This window comes from Schistocerca cancellata, chromosome 5, assembly GCF_023864275.1.
Source record: "Schistocerca cancellata isolate TAMUIC-IGC-003103 chromosome 5, iqSchCanc2.1, whole genome shotgun sequence".
NCBI classification, from domain to species: Eukaryota; Metazoa; Arthropoda; class Insecta; order Orthoptera; family Acrididae; genus Schistocerca; species Schistocerca cancellata.
Genome location: NC_064630.1, coordinates 59,944,768 through 59,965,756, shown reverse-complemented (window position 1 = coordinate 59,965,756; position 20,989 = coordinate 59,944,768). Strand labels below are relative to the sequence as shown.

Sequence of the window (20,989 nt, the reverse complement as noted above, 5' to 3'; positions counted from 1 at the left end):
CAAAAAACCACGATAGTGCAAAATAAATCAGTAATCAAAAACTTTGTCATATCGTGGAAATTTCAATAAACAGTACAAAATTGTTAATCATTATCTGTGTTACTTCAAAATAGGACCAAATAATATCAAAATACTGGTGTAGTACTGGAATAAACCAAGTTTAAAGGGCAATGTGCCTTCCATTTATTTTCTATTGTGAGTGAGTGGTGAGTCATGAAAAAGAGCTGGTTCATTTCAGGGAGTGAACAGTTCTGATCCGATCTCTGAAAAGAATAGTTTTGCCCATCTCTATTTCTTTGTCGCTTCAGTGTAGAATACAACAACGGAATACTCGTTGGGACATGTACTGGCATAACAGTTGGACGATTCCTTTTACGATAGTATCTTTAGTAGGGCGGGCAGTGTGTGTGACGCGGCGCTGTCTTCCGTGGCCGGCAGGGTGGCGATGCGATCTGGGCGCCGGGCTGGCCGCTGACGCTGGGCGAGCGACTGGTGCTGCACCTGGGCGACGTGGAGGCGCTGCGGCTGCGGCTGGGCCGCGCCGACTGCTACTGCTGCGTGCGGCCGGCGGAGCGCGCGGGCGCCGTGGAGGCGGCGCTGGTGTGGCGCGGGGGCGGCGGCGGCGGCGGGGGGGCGGCGCCGCCCGTCGGCTCGCCCATGGAGCTGCCGGCGCAGCTGCGCTCGCTGCTCGCGTCCGCGGAGCGCGCGCTCGCCCCCGACCGCCTGCCGCTCGAGGCGGCGCTCTTCCCCTGCAAGGCGGCTGGCGGCTGCGGCTGCGGCTGCGGCGCCCGGCCGCGCCGGCCCAGCGTGCCGGTGCGCGACTCCGCCATGCAGACGTGCCCGCTCTTCGAGGTCGCCGGCTCGCTGCCGCACATCGACAGCGACGACGACGACGACGTCGGGGTCGCCGCAGCTCCACCTGTCGAGGCAGCCGCGCCGCCCCTGCAGCCGCCGGCGCACGAGGACCGTAAGTGGCCCACCTGTTTCCTGCCTCGCGAGGTCTAACTAAATTCTCTTCACAGGCTTTGTCGACTTGAAGTGGAGATCGAGGCAGTTAAGCCTAGCATAGGAACTCGTGACCGGAAACGTGCCGTTTCTCCGTTATACATATAATAACACAACACACGTTGCTCTCGGACACCTGTCAAAATGTTCAAATGTGTGTGAAGTCTCTAGAAGAGCGTAGCGTTCCAAAGGATTGGAAAAGGGCACAGGTCATCCCCGTTTTCAAGAAGGGACGTCGAACAGATGTGCAGAACTATAGACCTTTATCTCTAACGTCGATCAGTTGTAGAATTTCGGAACACGTATTGTGTTCGAGTATAATGACTTTTTATGGAGACTAGAAATCTACTCTGTAGGAATCAGCATGGGTTTCGAAAAAGACGGTCATGTGAAACCCAGCTCGCGCTATTCGTCCACGAGACTCAGAGGGCCATAGACACGGGTTCACAGGTAGATGCCGTGTTTCTTGACTTCCGCAAGGCGTCCGATACAGTTCCCCACAGTCGTTTAATGAACAAAGTAAGAGCATATGGACTATCAGACCAATTGTGTGATTGGATTGAGGAGTTCCTAGATAACAGGACGCAGCATGTCATTCTCAATGGAGAGAAGTCTTCCGAAGTAAGAGTGATTTCAGGTGTGCCGCAGGGGAGTGTCATAGGACCGTTGCTATTCACAATATACATAAATGACCTGGTGGATGACATCGGAAGTTTACTGAGGCTTTTTGCAGATGATGCTGTGGTGTATCGAGAGGTTGTAACAATGGAAAATTGTACTGAAATGCAGGAGGATCTGCAGTGAATTGACGCATGGTGCAGGGAATGGCAATTGAATCTCAATGTAGACAAGTGTAATGTGCTGCGAATACACAGAAAGATAGATCCTTTATCATTTAGCTACAAAATAGCAGGTCAGCAACTGGAAGCAGTTAATACCATAAATTATCTGGGAGTACGCATTAGGAGTGATTTAAAATGGAATGATCATATAATGTTGATCGTCGGTAAAGCAGATGCCAGACTGAGATTCATTGGAAGAATCCTAAGGAAATGCAATCCGAAAACAAAGGAAGTAGGTTACAGTACGCTTGTTCGCCCACTGCTTGAATACTGCTCAGCAGTGTGGGATCCGTACCAGATACGGTTGATAGAAGATATAGAGAAGATCCAACGGAGAGCAGCGCGCTTCGTTACAGGATCATTTAGTAATCGCGAAAGCGTTACGGAGATGATAGATAAACTCCAGTGGAAGACTCTGCAGGAGAGACGCTCAGTAGCTCGGTACGGGCTTTTATTGAAGTTTCGAGGACATACCTTCACCGAAGAGTCAAGCAGTATATTGCTCCCTCCTACGTATATCTCGCGAAGAGACCATGAGGATAAAATCAGAGAGATTAGAGCCCACACAGAGGCATACCGACAATCCTTCTTTCCACGAACAATAAGAGACTGGAATAGAAGGGAGAACCGATAGAGGTACTCAAGGTACCCTCCGCCACACACCGTCAGGTGGCTTGCGGAGTATGGATGTAGATGTAGATGTAGAAGTCTTATGGGACTTAACTGCTAAGGTCATCAGTCCCTAAGCTTACACACTACTTAACCAAAATTATCCTAAGAACAAGCACACACACCCATGCCCCAGGCAGGACGCGAACCTCTGCCGGGACCAGCCGCACAGTCCTTGACTGCAGCGCCTTAGACCGCTCGGCTAATCCCGCGCGGCTGACACCTGTCGTTCGGGTCCCCTTACAAGTAGGGCACAACGTGGCACCACTGAATTCTACACAGATAAGGGACCTCCGCACCGTGCTCCAGTACACACGATCGCGAATTACTGGTCCTACAGTATCCGCCATAGGCATAACCCACGCCAGTCGGTCTTCCTCGGATGCCACAGCAATCTCGAAATTCAAGAATTTCATGTGACCTCAGAAGTAGCAATGTGGCAGATGCAAGTCGGGAGAACGTGCTGACCACCACGGCGTATCCACTGTTGCCTAAATCTTTGGTCTAGATGACCTCTGGCTGCACGTGGAAACTGAGGTAGTGCGACATCGTACCGGAACCACATCTTTTCGTGGACATGTGGTGCCACTTCTTTTAAGAGTCCATGCAGCACGCGTTCAGTGACCCTCGAGTAAGCGGCACCCGTGAGAGGTTGCCTAAGGAGGTGTGGATCAATCACACGTCCATCCAGGAACCCTGCTGAAATGTTCGGACCGTTACGTCCTGAAACCCACGGAGACGCGCACATGCAGGTGTTCATCGCTCCATAGATGACTGTTGGGCGATTTGAGAATACCTTCCCTGTTCAACTGGGCTTTATCCGTGATAAAGATCCGTCGTCGAAAGTCGGACTCGTCTACAGGGCGGCGCAAGAACTACCTACAGAAATGGACCCGTGACGCAAAATCCTATGGCTGCACTGCCTATCCCTACTCGGGCGGTACGGGTGTAACTGCTGCTCAAACAGTTTGGTGATCCGCATTCAGTCTACCTGCTATGTTTCTGGTACGTGTCGTCGCTTCCTCTTCCACTGCCTGGAGTACAGCACCTTCAGATTCTGGTGTTCATACGAGGTGTCCTATCGAGGATTGTCACAAACATGTTCAATTACAGCGTGCTGAAGTTGCGAGCCCCCAATTTGAACATTGTGCCGATTAACCGTTCCTCATACTTCAAAGTTAGCCTCATCTGAGAATAAAATATCTATCCAGGAAGCTGGCATTCATGACAATAGGCTGCAGCATATCGAAAGCAAATTATTGTTGGCATGGTTTGTCGTTCGGCGTCAGATATTACAGAATTCGAACTTTGTAAGAATACAAACGAAAACACTGTTGTGATAGATCATGAAATGTTGCTCGGGGTACCTTAGGTTGGCTAGGACCCTGCGGAAGTGAAAGACGTGGCCTTCTAGGAAACGCTTATCTGATATCCTCCACTGTCTCTGCAAAACCCAGGGACATTCATCGCCAGAATGTTTCAGAACACTACTCGTTCCCAGCAACTTACGATACGATATCCTCCACTGTATCTTCCGAAACAGACGTTCACCGCCATAATGATTCAGAACACTTCTAGTTCCCAGAAACGTACGGTACGATTCCTTAATTGTTTTCACTTCAAGTCAGTGACGTCTACAACAATTTCTTTGGGCGGCAGTCGGCGATTTTACTTCTGGAAACCACGGTACCCCATGCGCGCACTTATTTGCAGTCGCCATTTTCATTTCATGTTATCGTCCTGCAGTCTGGCGGCAGTAGTTGCAGCATCTGGCGCGTAAATAGATACCATTTCAGATGCTCTAGGATATGGTCCAATTTCATTATCGTACCTACTGCAGATTTTTTCCCTCGGCCTTTGAAATGTGGGAGGTTTGGAAGGCTGTATAATGGCTATGTGGACCACTGTGGATCCTTTTGTGTACCCAATGGCACCCCGTCCCATCAGGAAGTACCGGGCCCGTATGAAGATCACGAATGCAGACTGGCAACGTTCGTTGCTTCTCATCGTGTGACAGTACAAACATTGTCCCACTGTCCCAGCCTTGCTGCAAACAAGATCATTTCTTGACAAGTATCTGACCTAGGTGTGAAATATCCTAGAGTATATTTGCCCTCTCGGGCTCTAGTCACGATCCTACATGGCATTAAGTATGGCCCTCCTGAACCCATCAGTTCCACATGCGCTTCACAGTCGAGGGATCTTGATCAGCGCGAGCAACAACACCGGATGTGCCAGAAATGTTATGACAAACTTCGAGAGCCTGTAGAAGGTGTCTTCAGGAACAAATCGAAGATCGAACCCGTGTCCAGTAACGTCATTCAATAACGCTACAGAGCATCGAATTTGCAGGGTCTATTGCCTGCCACTAAGCTACCCCTTCGGCAGCAAACGTGACTTTGTACGATGACGTACCGTAGGCAGAATGTCTCGCAGTGTCGTTTGTTATCCAGTGATCGTGACTGATTGGCGCGATCGCCAGTGAAGAAGATGGAGCTAGCTACTTTGTAGACATCCCTAGTCTCCTTTGAATGCAATGCTCTGGTGCCCCAGTGAATGACTGATTCAGAAATGGGTTTCCATCTGCAGTTTATTTTTCTTCTGGAGCTCTCTGAAACCTCCAATGGTTTTGGGTATACAGGAAAAAAATAAACAACAGATGGAGTCCCAGGCCGAAGACCGTCATGCACCGAGGCAACAGAGCATCTATCTAGGCAGCAGCCATCTTCATTTTCTCCACTTGCGATTGCGGCAGTTAGTCGCAATCGCTGAACAAGAAGCAACATTGTGAGACGTTCCACCAACTGTCTGCCAGCTTGCAAAGCCACATTTGCTGCAGAAGGGGTGGCCTAGCGGCAGGCGCCGGCGCCTCGAACACCCGGTAGCTCCGTTGGTCGTGTTTCCAGACATGGGTTGCTATCCTCAATTTTCTTCTAAAGACACCTTCTGGAACCTCTCGAACGGTCTAAGGCGCTGCAGTCATGGACTGTGCGGCTGGTCCCGGCGGAGGTTCGAGTCCTCCCTCGGGCATGGGTGTGTGTGTTTGTCCTTCGGATAATTTAGGTTAAGTAGTGTGTAAGCTTAGGGACTGATGACCTTAACAGTTAAGTCCCATAAGATTTCACACACACGCTCTCAATAGCCCACAATCCTGCTGCTGAATTCCAACACGCGATAGTGGACATTTCTTCTTACACAAGGCATAACCTTCACACTAACAAACAAAACAACTTTCAAATCCAATTTCCGTAGAAGAAACCAGCCGCTTAATCTTTCCTCATATAAAGAATATATATAGAACGTTGCTGCTACTTTATTTGTGCTGTTGCGTTATTCATTTTCCTGTTCAGACATGCAGTACACTTCACCCCCACTATGTCGTTTGTTGCGTGCCGCCTACGCGGTTTCGCAGTTTTAGCGGTTAGCAATGTAAATCAGTTGCCATATGACGGCGAACGAGTTGAACTGCTCTCGGCGGCGCCTTGGCGGTGCTGGCTCTGCCTGCGTCGCCATCTGTGCTGCGCAAAGCTTTGTACCTGCAGTTTTCAAGCAGGAAACTTCGGTACGCGAAAATTACTCCTATTTCAAGATAAAAACATATCTTTTACCGTAACTGAAATTAAGAAATACTTGTAAAAGATATGGGAATCTACACTCCTTGAAATTGAAATAAGAACACAGTGAATTCATTGTCCCAGGAAGGGGAAACTTTATTGACACATTCCTGGGGTCACATACATCACATGATCACACTGACAGAACCACAGGCACATAGACACAGGCAACAGAGCATGCACAATGTCGGCACTAGTACAGTGTATATCCACCTTTCGCAGCAATGCAGGCTGCTATTCTCCCATGGAGACGATCGTAGAGATGCTGGATGTAGTCCTGTGGAACGGCTTGCCATGCCATTTCCACCTGGCGCCTCAGTTGGACCAGCGTTCGTGCTGGACGTGCAGACCGCGTGAGACGACGCTTCATCCAGTCCCAAACATGCTCAATGGGGGGACAGATCCGGAGATCTTGCTGGCCAGGGTAGTTGACTTACACCTTCTAGAGCACGTTGGGTGGCACGGGATACATGCGGACGTGCATTGTCCTGTTAGAACAGCAAGTTCCCTTGCCGGTCTAGGAATGGTAGAACGATGGGTTCGATGACGGTTTGGATGTACCGTGCACTATTGAGTGTCCCCTCGACGATCACCAGTGGTGTACGGCCAGTGTAGGAGATCGCTCCCCACACCATGATGCCGGGTGTTGGCCCTGTGTGCCTCGGTCGTATGCAGTCCTGATTGTGGCGCTCACCTGCACGGCGCCAAACACGCATACGACCATCATTGGCACCGAGGCAGAAGCGACTCTCATCGCTGAAGACGACACGTCTCCATTCGTCCCTCCATTCACGCCTGTCGCGACACCACTGGAGGCGGGCTGCACGATGTTGGGGCGTGAGCGGAAGACGGCCTAACGGTGTGCGGGACCGTAGCCCAGCTTCATGGAGACGGTTGCGAATGGTCCTCGCCGATACCCCAGGAGCAACAGTGTCCCTAATTTGCTGGGAAGTGGCGGTGCGGTCCCCTACGGCACTGCGTAGGATCCTACGGTCTTGGCGTGCATCCGTGCGTCGCTGCGGTCCGGTCCCAGGTCGACGGGCACGTGCACCTTCCGCCGACCACTGGCGACAACATCGATGTACTGTGGAGACCTCACGCCCCACGTGTTGAGCAATTCGGCGGTACGTCCACCCGGCCTCCCGCATGCCCACTATACGCCCTCGCTCAAAGTCCGTCAACTGCACATATGGTTCACGTCCACGCTGTCGCGGCATGCTACCAGTGTTAAAGACTGCGATGGAGCTCCGTATGCCACGGCAAACTGGCTGACACTGACGGCGGCGGTGCACAAATGCTGCGCAGCTAGCGCCATTCGACGGCCAACACCGCGGTTCCTGGTGTGTCCGCTGTGCCGTGCGTGTGATCATTGCTTGTACAGCCCTCTCGCAGTGTCCGGAGCAAGTATGGTGGGTCTGACACACCGGTGTCAATGTGTTCTTTTTTCCATTTCCAGGAGTGTATATCATCCTTGAATTTCAGATTTTGTACGTGAATTTGGAGAAGCTAGGCGCTTCAGAGCGATTTTCTATGGCAGTGCAGAGAGAGTTGAGCGCCTTGGTTGCTTCTTGCAGACAATACCTGTCATGGCAACATTGGACCTTAAACGTCGGTTTGGTAGTTGGTTCAAATGGCTCTAATCACTATGGGCCTTAACATCTGAGGTCATCAGTCCCCTAGACTTAAACCTAACTAACCTAAGGACATCACACACATCCATGCCCGAGGCAGGTCCGTAGCAGCAGCGCGGTTCCGGACTAAAGCGCTTAGAACCGCTCGTCCGGCCCAGTTTGCTAGTTCTACCTGCTAATCGGAATCTACATTGTTTATTTCATAAAGATAGGGAAATGGCATTTCCTTTAATCGCTCGAAAGTCTCTCATGTGTGTAATGCATATCATTTAGTATCTTTTACAACGCCTGAAAATGTTATTATACATGCAGTATAGTGAGACAGCTAACGATTTCAGTACCTCTTGTAGAAGGACCAACACGCTGACGTCCCATCAGACAATGTCCGCTGCTTCATCTGTATCCAGAGAGGCAGTCTCTTCCACACTGTCGACACGCTCTTCTTCAAACGCACCACTGGCTGCTGCTTTTGTAGACTTTTGATTGAAACTTATTCATTTCATCCGTTTGAACGTATTTTCTTCCATCAACGGGAAATTGTACTAAAACTGTGCTCACATCAATCTGAACATTACATTTCAAGCATTAGGTATAACATAGTGCGTGACGACCCACTCTTCTGCAGAATTTGGTTTACAGCGTTACCACCACGGGGATGTAGAAAACAAAAAAGAAAAGTACGGTCAGTGAAACTTAATTCCAAAGTAGGTTTGTTTCACCCTATGGGGTCTATCGACAAGACTCACGTTATACAACCTCCTCCTGCAACATCAGATGTAACATGTTAACTTCTGGACATTGCGCTTCTATTACTGTAGGACAGACAAACGTATGAAGTCTGCCTTAGATTAGCTTCGTCAGGCGTGTTTCCTTCCAGGTGACTGTGAAGTGTGTTACTAAGCGTGCACTGGACGAAGACATTCGCCGTGGTGGCTGAAGAGGGTAGCTGAATCGTTTCAAATCGAAAGCTATCCACTAGAAGCGATAGTTTTCCGGGTTCTGCAAACGTAGCTTATCTTCGTTGTGATACAGCACTGAGTTTAGAGTAGGCATTGAGAAAACTATCGGTTCAAACCGATACGGGTATTTTAGTGATGTTTAACCAGGATTTTTCGATATTTGGTTTCGGTTAATATCAATCAGCAGCACCCGCAGTCCTTTTTTAAAAGAGTAATTTTTATTCGTAAAATTAGCCTTGAGTTTAAATAATGCTTTATTATAGAAAATTGGGAAAGCTTTAAGTGCTATGTTATTAACAGGGCAGACAGAAACGAACAACGAATACGTGGCATAAGGACTGGTGCAGCATTGCTGAGACAGTAATGTTCCTTGCGCCGTGTGTCGTGACGTGCACTGCGGAAGACTTGCCCCCACCTGATTTAAATGGTAGTTCCTTGCCGTCGCCGGAGTTCCACTGTATTGCAGAATGGCACCAATCATAATATGGAAATACTTTTACGAAGTGACGTAGCATTGAAGTATAGTGCGTCAATTACTTGAAAAGAGTAAGAATTTGTCTGCGGGTCTCTATGAAGTAATAAAAGAGGAAGGAAATTGTGGTAATATTGATGAATTAAAAATTTAAAAACAATTCGTTCATAGTGTACAATAAAAATAGAAAGTAGTTGATCTGCTACCTGCATGTGCATAATGTGCCTTTATTTGCTTGTGGCCCTTGAAAACGGTCAGATTAAAACGAAAGAAAGAATTCTTCAGTGTCAGTTTTCAGCCTTCAGCAGTGACTGTTCGTCATGCCAAATAGTGGTACGATCACCGATTACGAACGTGATTTTTAACAGAGTTTCAAAAAATTAGAATGAATAGGAAAATACTGGTGATTTTTTGATGCATTCAACCGCTCATCACATTTCTAGAAACGCAGGGAGCAGTGTGCGGACAAAGTTTTGTTTTATTCGCCTATTTAATTTAATATTTTGATTGTAGGGATTTTGAAACTGAGAGAGTCAAAAATTTTCCATCTTCGTTCGATTTCTACGACTACTACAGAAAACTGAAATAAAACACCGAAAATCGGTTATATGAACAGTTTTAACAGGCAGGTTCGTGTGGCGTGGGGAAAAATAAAACGATACAACCGAAAATCTGTTGTTCCAGCGATAACCGCCGCGTGGTTTGAGGCGCCATGTCACGGATTGCGCTGTCCCTCCCTAAAGAGTTTCGAGTCCTCCCTCGGGCACGGGTGTGTGTGTGCGTGTTGTTCTTAGCATAAGTTAGTTTAATTAGTATGTAAGTCTAGGGACCGAAGACCTCAGCAGCTTGGTCCCTTAGGAATCCAAACACATTTGAACATTTTTAGCGGTAACTGCTATCCCCAGTTTAGAGCGTCGCCTGTCTTTGTACACGAAATACAACCTAAAGTACGGGTTAACGTCTCGTCACTTTTTTTTTAATAGCTGCAGAAGCAAGACTGAGAAAAGACAATGCAGAATAGCAACAACGATACCAATTTCTACAAAAATGGTTCAAATGGCTCTGAGCACTACGGGACGTAACATCTGAGGTCATCAGTCCCCTAGAACTTAGAACCACTTAAACCTAACTAACCTAAGGACATGACACACATCCATGCCCGAGTCAGGATTCTAACCTGCTACCTTAGCGGTCGCGCGGTCCCAGACTGAAGCGCCTAGAACCGCTCGGCCACACCGGCCGACCCAGTTTCTACAGTTGGTAATGATTGATAACGACCGAAAACCATCGGTCCGAAGTCCTGCACCGCCTTGCGTCTTGTATGGTACCTGCTGCTCCCACGAGCCACAGCGCCCAGCGTCCCTGTGGAGGGCGCGTTCTACACGATGGCCGTTGCCTTGGAGCGCTGGGGGCTCGGCTCGCGTACTCCTTAATTCAGCCAGCCAGTGGTGTTGGCTGCCTTAAGCGGCGCGACCGTAGCTACGAGCAGCATGACTCACGACAGACGGGGGTGGGGGTTGGGTTGGCCACGGCCCCCTGGTAAAGGCAGGAGGCAGCGTCACCGGACTTCGCCCGCTGCCCACTGACCACTGTCGGCCACTCTTTACGCTTCGCCGCCGCCGCCGCCCACGCCGGCCGCTGCTCTGATTACGGTGCACACACGAGCGCTAAGGTGCTGAGCTGTTGTAGGCAGCGACTGAGCGCGAATATACACGGTGTACATAAAGTCCGGGAACACTTTCAGTTATTTATTGCGTTGTACAGATATCATACATTTGTCATTTTGAACAGAAACCCTGAAAGTTTTTTTTCATGTATACCGCCACAGAGTAGTTTGGTAATTTGCCGATAGTCAGCGCTAGTCGCTAACATGGCGAGTGTAGGTGCGGAGCGAGCTTTCTGTGTGTTGGAGTTCGACAAAAACGTGCGTAACGAATTTGTTGTGACAGTGGTAAATGACCTTCCTCGTTGGTGGCTTCTTACCGTGCTTCGTTCTAAACATCGAACAGCTGTAGCACACTTGTTTTTGTCGAACTCCAAAACATACAGAAAGCTCGCTCCGCACCTGAACTCGCCATGTTTGCGACTAGCGCTGACTATCGGCAAATTACCAAACTACGCTGTGGCGGTATACCGGCCGGTGTGGCCGAGCGGTTCTGGGCGTCTCAATCTGGAACCGCGCGACCGTCGCGGTCGCAGTTCGACTCCTGCCTCGGGCATGGATGTGTGTGATGTCCTTAGGTTATTTAGGTTTAAGTAGTTCTAAGTTCTAGGGGACTGATGACCTCAGATGTTAAGTCCCTTAGTGCGCAGAGCTATTTGAGCCATGAAAAAAAACTTTCAAGGTTTCTCTTCAAAATGACGTATGTATGATATCTGTACAATGTTTGGTTCTTGTGCAATAAATAATTGAAAGTGTTCTCGGACTTTCTGTACACCCTGTATCAGCATATGCCGACCGATAGTAGGCGTACCAGCATGCGAGGTGTCTTGCTAGGTACGTGTGACTGACTCGAAATATTTTACTGATAAAACCCAGTAGGCTATCGTAGACTGCTAGTGCCAACATCTTAAGAACAGTAATCTTTGTTGTTTTCAGTATACTGCGACTCCCTCGTAACATCTTGCCTCTTCGTGTTACTGAAATGGTGCGGCTTTAGTGCAGCACAGATTATGATGATGATGATGTCCCATACTCCGAGGAGCGTAGGGGACGATGCGGGAGACCCGCACCGCCGACTAAGCAAGGTCCTAGCGGAGGTGGTTTGCCATTGCCTTCCTCCGCAGTACAGATACAAATTAATAAATGTGGATAGCAAATCAAACGAAGTGCAGTTACTCTGTTACGGAGATAATGTGTCCGCTTATACCAAAATTCTCAAAAAGTATCCTCAAACAACTTCCGGATTTTTTTTTCGGTGGAGTTCAGGTTCACCTGTACAACCATTGTCTTATTATAAATCAAAACAGGATAAAGGAGGACAACATATTTGTATGGTAATTATCTAGTAATAGCTTGCGACTCATTTCTAATTTCCTTCACCAGTTTGATATATTGTCATCATTAGCAAGTGCAGAATTTGCATAAGAAAGGATAACTAGCCTCAGTTTCCTGTTATGTGGAAGAACATTGTGAGGCGAATCTAGTGAGTCATGTAGCGACATTTGGGTGTAGAGGCGGGACCTATCTCCATTAGAGACGTTAAACTCCGACATATGGCAGAGAGAAGTAAAAGAGCTGCGATATAGCTTTCCGTTTCGGATGTGTGCCGTGCCGGAGTGGCGAGTATCGGCGGCAGGGGCTGCTATGAATTATGCATGGGGCTGGGGACCGCGCCGGGGAAGAAGGATGGAGTGGAGGCGGCGCGACACGGTCCATCGGGCGCGCGTGCTGCGCCGGCCCTCCGCTCCAGTTCCCAGCCGAGGCAGTCGTGGCAGCCAGCACTCACTGTGCCTGCGTCCGTGTCACAGCTGGGGGTGGCGAGAACCGACCGGTTAAAACCGACACCGGTACTTCAGCTGGCAACGGCCTTGCCGCACTGGAGACAACGGTTCCCGTGAGATCACCGCAGTTAGGCGCTGTCGGGCGTGGTCGGCACTTGAATGGGTCACCATCCAGCCGCCATGCGCTGCTGCCATTTTTTGTGGTGCACTCAGCCTCGTGATGCCAACTGAGGAGCTACTAGATCGAACAGTTGCGGCTCCGGTCAAAGAAAACCATCATAACGCCCGGGAGAGCGGTGTGCTGACCACACGCCCCTCCCATCAGCATCCTCCACTGAGGATGACACGACGGTCGGATGGTCCCGGTAGGCCACTCGTGGCCTGAAGACACTTTTTTACTTCAGCTCCAAATAACCGGTACTTTTCGGTATTTGTTTGGTCTCGGTTATAGCAGGAATTTTTATTTTTGTACTAATAAAAGGATAAAAAACCGAAATGAGAATAGCTATAGCAGCAATGCTAAATTTTTCCTTTTTGAAAAACGAGTAGTTTTTATTCCTAAAATTTGCATTGCTTTGAAATATTGCACTATTATGAGAAATGGGAAAAGCGATCAGTGCTATGGTGGTTACGAGGGCTGTTCAGAAAGCAAAGTCCGAACGAGTTCGAAATGTAAACCACAGTGAAAATTCGATGAATCTTTGCACACATGTATTGGGCAGTGTCTCTCATATGCCAGTCGATCACATCACTTCCCTCTTTTCAGTTCTGAGCGCTTAAAGATGCCTAGGAAATAGTGTCTTCCGCCAAGCATGAGAGCCTGGAGAGAGATATCGCCTGATATCATGCAACCCGCTTGACATAACTGTTATGCGTTTCTTTCTTCACGACAGTTTTCGGCCGCACTCTGTAGGGGCAATGAAAATGCTCCTGCGGCGTTTTCGAAGGGAAGTGTTAATCATCCATAATATGGCCCATAATTGACTCCCCCTGGGTTGCATCTCTGCTCACATGGCCCACTGGCAAGAAAGACAACATGTGCTTTTCGGTATTTGTTTGGTCTCGGTCATAGCAGGAGTTTTTATTTTTGTACTAATAAAAGGATGAAAAACCGAAATGAGAATAGCTATAGCAGCAATGCTAAATTTTTCATTTTTGAAAAACGAGTGATTTTATTCCTAAAATTTGCATTGCTTTGCAATATTGAAATGGAAAAAGTGATCAGTGATTATGAGGGCTGTTTGGAAAGCAAGGTTCGAACGGATGCGAATGGAAACCACAGTGAAAATCCGATGAATCCTTGCACGAATGTATTGTTCAGTGTCATTTGGCCGTCAATCGCATCACTTCGCCCTTTTGAGTTCTGAGCACACAGAGACTGCGTAAAGATGCCTTGGAAATAGTGTCTCCCGCCAAGTATGAGGGCCTGGAGAGAGATTTCCCCTGATATCATGCAACCCACTTGACATAACTGTCATGCGTTTCTTTCTTCACAACAGTTTTCGTCCACACTCTGTAGGGACAATTAAAATGTTCCTGTGGCGTTTTTGAAGGGAAGTGTTTAATCATCCATAATACAGCCCATGACCCACTGGCAAGGAAGACAATATTTTGGCATGGACAGTGAGCTGTAGATCAGTGCAGAGGATTGGCGGAAAGCATGGGCCACTGTCTTCTATTACGATGGTACTGCGAAGTTGGTACAACAGTATGACAAATCTCTAAGTCGGAGCAGCGACTATGTAAAAACTAACTGTTGGCAGTAAAACATTTTTGATTTTCACAGTGGTTTCCAAAATTGATAACAGGTACACTACTGTCTCAGCAGTGCTATATCGATTCTTATCTCATGTGGCTGTTGCTCGTTTCTGTCGGCACTGAACGAAGTAAGGTCCGATCGTTTCCAAAATTGACTTTGACTCCCCCATACTATCATATAGTGCAGGTTCCTGGGGTAATCTAACTTGCCCACTTGCTGGGATTGACAGCGAACGAATGGGAACACAAAGAAAATGCACATCAGTCATCACTTTTCTGATAAGTGATACTGTGGATGGATATGTGGTATTTCTATGTTCTCGTCGTTGGTGTTCAACGAGACATCGAAGCGTTACACATCATTATAGAAGGGCAAGTAACTTTTATTGAATTCCGCAATATGGCCGAGCGGTTCTAGGCGCTTCAATCTGGAACCGCGCGACCGCTACGGTCGCAGGTTCGAATTCTGTTTCGGGCATGGATGTGTGTGATGTCCTTAGTTAGGTTTAAGTAGTTCTAAGTTCTAGTGGACTGATGACCCCAGAAGTTAAGTCACATAATGCTCAGAGCCATTTGAATTCCGCAATACACTTCGAAAGACACAGATATATGACACTATTTTTCATTGCAGTCGCCAAGTCCCTGCAGACAACGGTCGGAACTTTCTACCAAGTGCAGACGACAGAAACCCTCTCTTTGGTCACAAATCCATGCAGGAACCCCTCTGTGAACGTCCTCATTGTTGTAGAAGCTTTTTCCCGCCAAATATACTTTCAGCTTGCCGAAAAGATGGAAACTGCATGGTGCAACATCTGGTCCTACTGATCAGCATGCATCACGTGTGTGCCCCATGGAGCAAACCGTTGGTCGGCTGGTCGTGGCGTTTCATTTCGACCGTCGACCTGCAGAATTTGACGGTGAAGCTGTGTGCAGTTTAGGAGTTCCATTACACCTTACGTCGGTGCAGTTACTTGACGACGGCAGGAAGAGATTGTTAATATTATGTATAGTTTTGTTATTTGAATGTTCTTGCCTTCTTAGCGGCCATTATTCTCGTTATTCCCAGGAACCCAAAGATTGTATATTATTTAGGCTGTAGATTCTTTCAGGTAAACTATTGAATTCGAAAGGTCTCTGTGTTGGACGGCTACTTTTGTGAATCCACGCCGTTCAGCCTAGTGAGCGTCGATTCCAGTACTTTGGCTGCCCTCACACGTCGTGCTGTATATATGCTCATGACGCTGTCGAATGGAAAGCAAAAACGATCAAATAATGAATTTACGTAGAAAACCTGATGAAGCACTCGATTATGTATGCGAGATTGTTCTGAAAGTGGATAAGATAATGCCTCGTAACAATGGACTGTAGAATAAATGTTAATAAATGGAGCGTTCCGGCTCTCGTAAGGCGCGCTGTTTCTTCAGAAAATCGACGCCTTTCCAACCAAGAAAGGCGACGACGGGCGACGGGGACCCCTGCAGGGTGGAAAGAGTTTCGTTGCGTTCTTTGTAATCGTAGCCGGAACCGAACCGAAATAGTTCGCGCTACCATAACGGCGATCGCTGTAGCAACTAATTATTACGACAATGCCACACACACACACACACACACACACACACACACACACTCATACACGCGCGCGTATCAGTTCTGTTTACGTACACCACTGGTCCTACCATGAGTCATGTTTTAAACTGAATTGAAACTTTCTTGTGGTTCTGAAAAAAAAAAAAAAACTCGTAAGCTTAAGATGGGTGTGAGAAAGTCCATTCCCATCTGTTACTGACGTCGGATGTGTATGTCCATAGCAATACGTTACTTTTATGTGGTAATTACGTACGCGTCTGTTTTACTGTTCCATCTTGTTGGTCCTGGTTGTATTTAGCATTTTCTGTGAAGCCACTACTTTAAAACTATGGCGAAGCTGAATTCAGTGGAACCTTCGTAAAATACCGTATCATTGACTAATATCATGCAGAAAGGGGGAAGGACTCCTGTCTCATATTATTCGTTAAGAATACAATAAAAATGAAATAAATATCGGAAACAATGGAATTTAAACGTTTTCCGGAAGTGATACATTTGTTAACATGTCAAAAATATTTTCTTGTTGCACATGGTCGCAAAGAATGCTATATTTTAGTAAAAACTAGATGAAGCATACCGTTGTTAAGAGTGTAGATACTTGAGATTTGAATAAGAGTGTGTGTGAGAGAGAGAAAGAAACTACTGGCACTGAAAATGGACTTTGAGAGGAGAAGATATGAGATGTCGCGGATGGTCCTCATGAAGAGTAATACAACCAATTATGGGAGCCAGCAATGTGATAATGTCTGCAATACGTATAACACAGCTGTTGTGGCTCGAATGGAAAAAAACACAACGTGTAGAATATCATCCACGGAATCTGTAAGCAGAATTTAAAATATTACTACGCAATAGAAAAGCCAACCACCATAACTGTTTATAACCTAAAAACACATGATCCCAAAATGTAAACTAAATAGTAAAAATATTTTCATAATTCCAGGCCACTGAAGATGCCTTGCAAAGAATGAAGGTGAAACGCGTATGGCACGAAAATTGTGTTTCATTTAGTTGTAGTTAGACGGCACAAAAGTAAAAATTATCAACATACAGCAGTAATGGGGCAAGGGGGTGGGGAGCCGTTTCTCGGGTTGCCTACATCAGGGGCAGGTATGCACTCAGGGGAAAATCTACTGTTCTCTTTTGATTGACAGGTCCTTGACCTAGTGTTCTGTTAAGTGGTTTTCCATGTCACTGCCCTTAACCTATTGTTCCACCACCCCTTCTCCCTTTGCTGCTGCAGGTACACTTTCAGGTCTGTTATTGGAATACCCCCCGTCACTACTATCAGTTCGATTGACTACTTAATTACGTTGATCAATTAATTTACCTCTCCCCCTCTATCAATCCCCCTTCCCACCCACCCTGCCTCCCTCCCAGAAAATCGTTGCGGAAAAAGACTCATTTGATCGGTCATTTGGAGCGAAACCGTTTGCTGTGTATGGAATATTGTTTTAGAGGATTCAAGGCAGTGTATGGAGTCCTCTAAAATACACAGCAAACGATTTCGCTCCAAATGACCGGTAAAATGAGTCTTTTTTTCTCAACGATTTTCTGGGAGGGAGGCAGGGCGGGTAGGGAGGTGGTTTGCTAGAGGGGGAAAGGTTAATTAATTGATCAACTTAATTAAGTAGTCAATCAAACTGATAGTAGTGACAGAGGATATTCCAATAACTCAGACCTGAAAGTGTACCTGTAGCAGCGAAGGTTAAGTACATGTCAATCAAATGAGAACAATAGGTAACTCAGACCTGAAAGTCTACCTGTAGCAGCGAGTGGGGAGTAACCAGACACCTGAAGCTGTTCTGTACTAGAAGTTGTAATCTCTAAAGAATCGGTGGTTAAAACTTGGGGCAGGATCATCAGCAGTACCCATTTCGAAACTTCCTGGCAGATTAAAACTGTGCGCCGGACCTAGACTCGAACTCGGGACCTTTGCCTTTTCGGGCAAGTGCTCTGCCGACTGAGCTACTGAAGCACGACTCACGCCCCGTCCAAACAGCTTTAATTCTGGCAGTACCTCGTCTCCTACCTTCACAGAAGCTCTCCTGCGAACCTTGCAGAACTAGCACTCCTGGAAGAAAGGATATTGCGGAGACATGGCTTAGCCACAGCCTGGGAAATGTTTCCAGAATGAGATTTTCACTCTACAGCGGAGTGTGCGCTGATATGAAACTTCCTGGCAGATTAAAACTGTGTCCCGAGTTCGAGTCTCGGTCCGGCACACAGTTTTAATCTGCCAGGAAGTTTCATATCAGCGCACATTGCGCTGTAGAGTGAAAATTTCATTCTAGCATCCATTTCGTTTCTGCATCGGCAGCCTGAGCTGCGACGCAACTCCATACTCAGCGCTCTTTCCGTTCGTACGTCCAGTCCCACGTTAGTCGCGGCTGGCACAGTGCTTTGTGGTGGCCACTACCGCACTCGCCAGACAGCTCTGCAAAGTGGCGGTGTTGCAGCTGTCGTGTGGGATTCCGCCGGGCTGTCACGACCGCGGCGGGGCGAGTATCGGGACGCGGCGAGTGTCGATACTGACGCGAGGGCGGTCACATCGCGGCGATCTGCGGGCAGGTACTGTTAGGCGGGCGTCACGCCGCGGCGTAACGAAGCGGCCAGGCGCAAACAAGTGCTAACAATGCCACCGCCACATGCAGATGGCCGGATACGGCGGCGGCGGGGCGTGGCCACTGCAGCGCCGCCGACTCGCCGCCCGGCGTCAGCTGCCTCCCGTCTGTCTGCTGGCAGCCCGCTAACTCACACTCGAGCACTACTTGCGGCTTCTTTTGTAATATGTACAGGTGCCAAGGGGGACAATAACAGTGGAAGTCAGAGGCTGTAAGACAGGGATGCTGTCAATCGCCCGTATTGTTCACTCTGTACTCCGAAGAAACAATGACAGAAATAAAGGAACGGTTCAGGAACAGGCATGAGGCTGAATCATCGGGATTCAGGGTGAATATCTTGCGAACCATGGATGGAGGGTATCAGACGGATGCCATATTCCTTGACTTCTGGAAAGCGTTTGACTCGGTGCCCCATTGCAGACTCCTAAGGTACGAGCATATGGGATTGGTTCCCAAGTATGTGAGTGGCTCGAAGACTTCTTAAGCAATAGAACCCAGTACGTTGTCCTCGATGGTGAGTGTTCATCGGAGGTGAGGGTATCATCTGGAGTGGCCCAGGGAAGTATGGTAGGTCCGCTGTTGTTTTCCATCTACATAAATGATCTTTTGGATAGGGTGGATAGCAATGTGCTGATGATGCTGTGGTGTAGGGAAGGTGTCGCATTGAGTGACTGTAGGAGGATACAAGATGACTTGGACACGATTTGTGATTGGTGTAAAGAATGGCAGCTAACTCTAAATATAGATAAATCTAAATTAATGCAGATGAATAGGAAAAAGAATCCCTTAATGTTTGTATACTCCATTAGCAGTGTAGCGTTTGACACAGTCACGTCGATTAAATATTTGGGCGTAACATTGCAGAGCGATATGACGTGGGACAAGCATGTAATGGCAGTTGTGGGAAAGGCGGATAGTCGTCTTCGGTACATTGGTAGAATTTTGGGAAGATGTGGTTCACCTGTAAAGGAGACCGCTTATAAAACACTAATACGACATATTCTTGAGTACTGCTCGAGCGTTTGGGATCTCTATCAGGTCGGATTGAGAGAGGACATAGAAGCAATTCAGAGGCGGACTGCTAGATTTGTTCCTGGTAAGTTTGATCATCACGCGAGTGTCACGGAAATGCTTCAGGAACTCGGGTGGGAGTCTCTAGAGGAAAGCAGGCGTTCTTTTCGTGAATCGCTACTGAGGAAATTTAGAGAACCAGCATTTGAGGCTGACTGCAGTACAATTTTACTGCCGCCAACTTACATTTCGCGGAAAGACCACAGAGATAAGAGAGATTAGGGCTGGTACAGAGGCATATAGGCAGTCCTTTTTACCTCGTTCTGTTTGGGAGTGGAACAGGGAGAGAAGATGCTAGTTGTTGTACGAGGCACCCTCCGCCACGCACCGTATGGTGGATTGCGGAGTATGTATGTAGATGTAGATGTAGAAACAATATCAGTGATCAGATTCACTCATGACGTCGCTATCCTCAGTGAAATTGGGGAAGAACTACAAGGCCTGTTGAGTGACACCCGTAGACTAGGTACGAGGTGCATTCAAGTTCTAAGGCCTCCGATTTTTTTTCTAATTAACTACTCACCCGAAGTCGATGAAACTGGCGTTACTTCTCGTCGTAATCGCCCTGCAGACGTACACGTTTTTCACAACGCTGACGCCATGATTCCATGGCAGCGGCGAAGGCTTCTTTAGGAATCTGTTTTGACCACTGGAAAATCGCTGAGGCAATAGCAGCACGGCTGGTGAACGTGCGGCCACGGAGACTGTCTTTCATTGTTGGAAAAAGCCAAAAGTCACTAGGAGCCAGGTCAGGTGAGTAGGGAGCATGAGGAATCACTTCAAAGTTGTTATCACGAAGAGACTGTTGCGTAACGTTAGCTCGATGTGCGGGTGCGTTGTCTTGGTGAAACAGCACACGCGCAGCCCTTCCCGGACGTTTTTGTTGCAGTGCAGGAAGGAATTTGTTCTTCAAAACATTTTCGTAGGATGCACCTGTTACCGTAGTGCGCTTTGGAACGCAATGGGTAAGGATTACGCCCTCGCTGTCCCAGAACATGGACACCATCATTTTTTCAGCACTGGCGGTTACCCGAAATTTTTTTGGTGGCGGTGAATCTGTGTGCTTCCATTGAGCTGACTGGCGCTTTGTTTCTGGATTGAAAACTGGCATCCACGTCTCATCCATTGTCACAACCGACGAAAAGAAAGTCCCATTCATGCTGTCGTTGCCCGTCAATATTGCTCGGCAACATGCCACACGGGCAGCCGTGTGATCGTCCGTCAGCATTCGTGGCACCCACCTGGATGACACTTTTCGCATTTTCAGGTCGTCATGCAGGATTGTATACACAGAACCCACGGAAATGCCAACT

General features: G+C 47.8%; 1 protein-coding gene across 1 annotated transcript in view; it reads left to right on the top strand.

Annotated features, from left to right (window-relative positions):
* LOC126188364 (puratrophin-1-like) overlaps positions 1-20,989 on the top strand; it is a 1,249,514-nt gene that overhangs the window by 476,165 nt on the left and 752,360 nt on the right. Inside the window, exons 3-4 of the mRNA XM_049929962.1 lie at positions 439-567; positions 676-967. Coding sequence (XP_049785919.1) covers positions 439-567; positions 676-967 — 421 coding nt within the window. The remainder of the gene's footprint in view (positions 1-438; positions 568-675; positions 968-20,989) is intronic.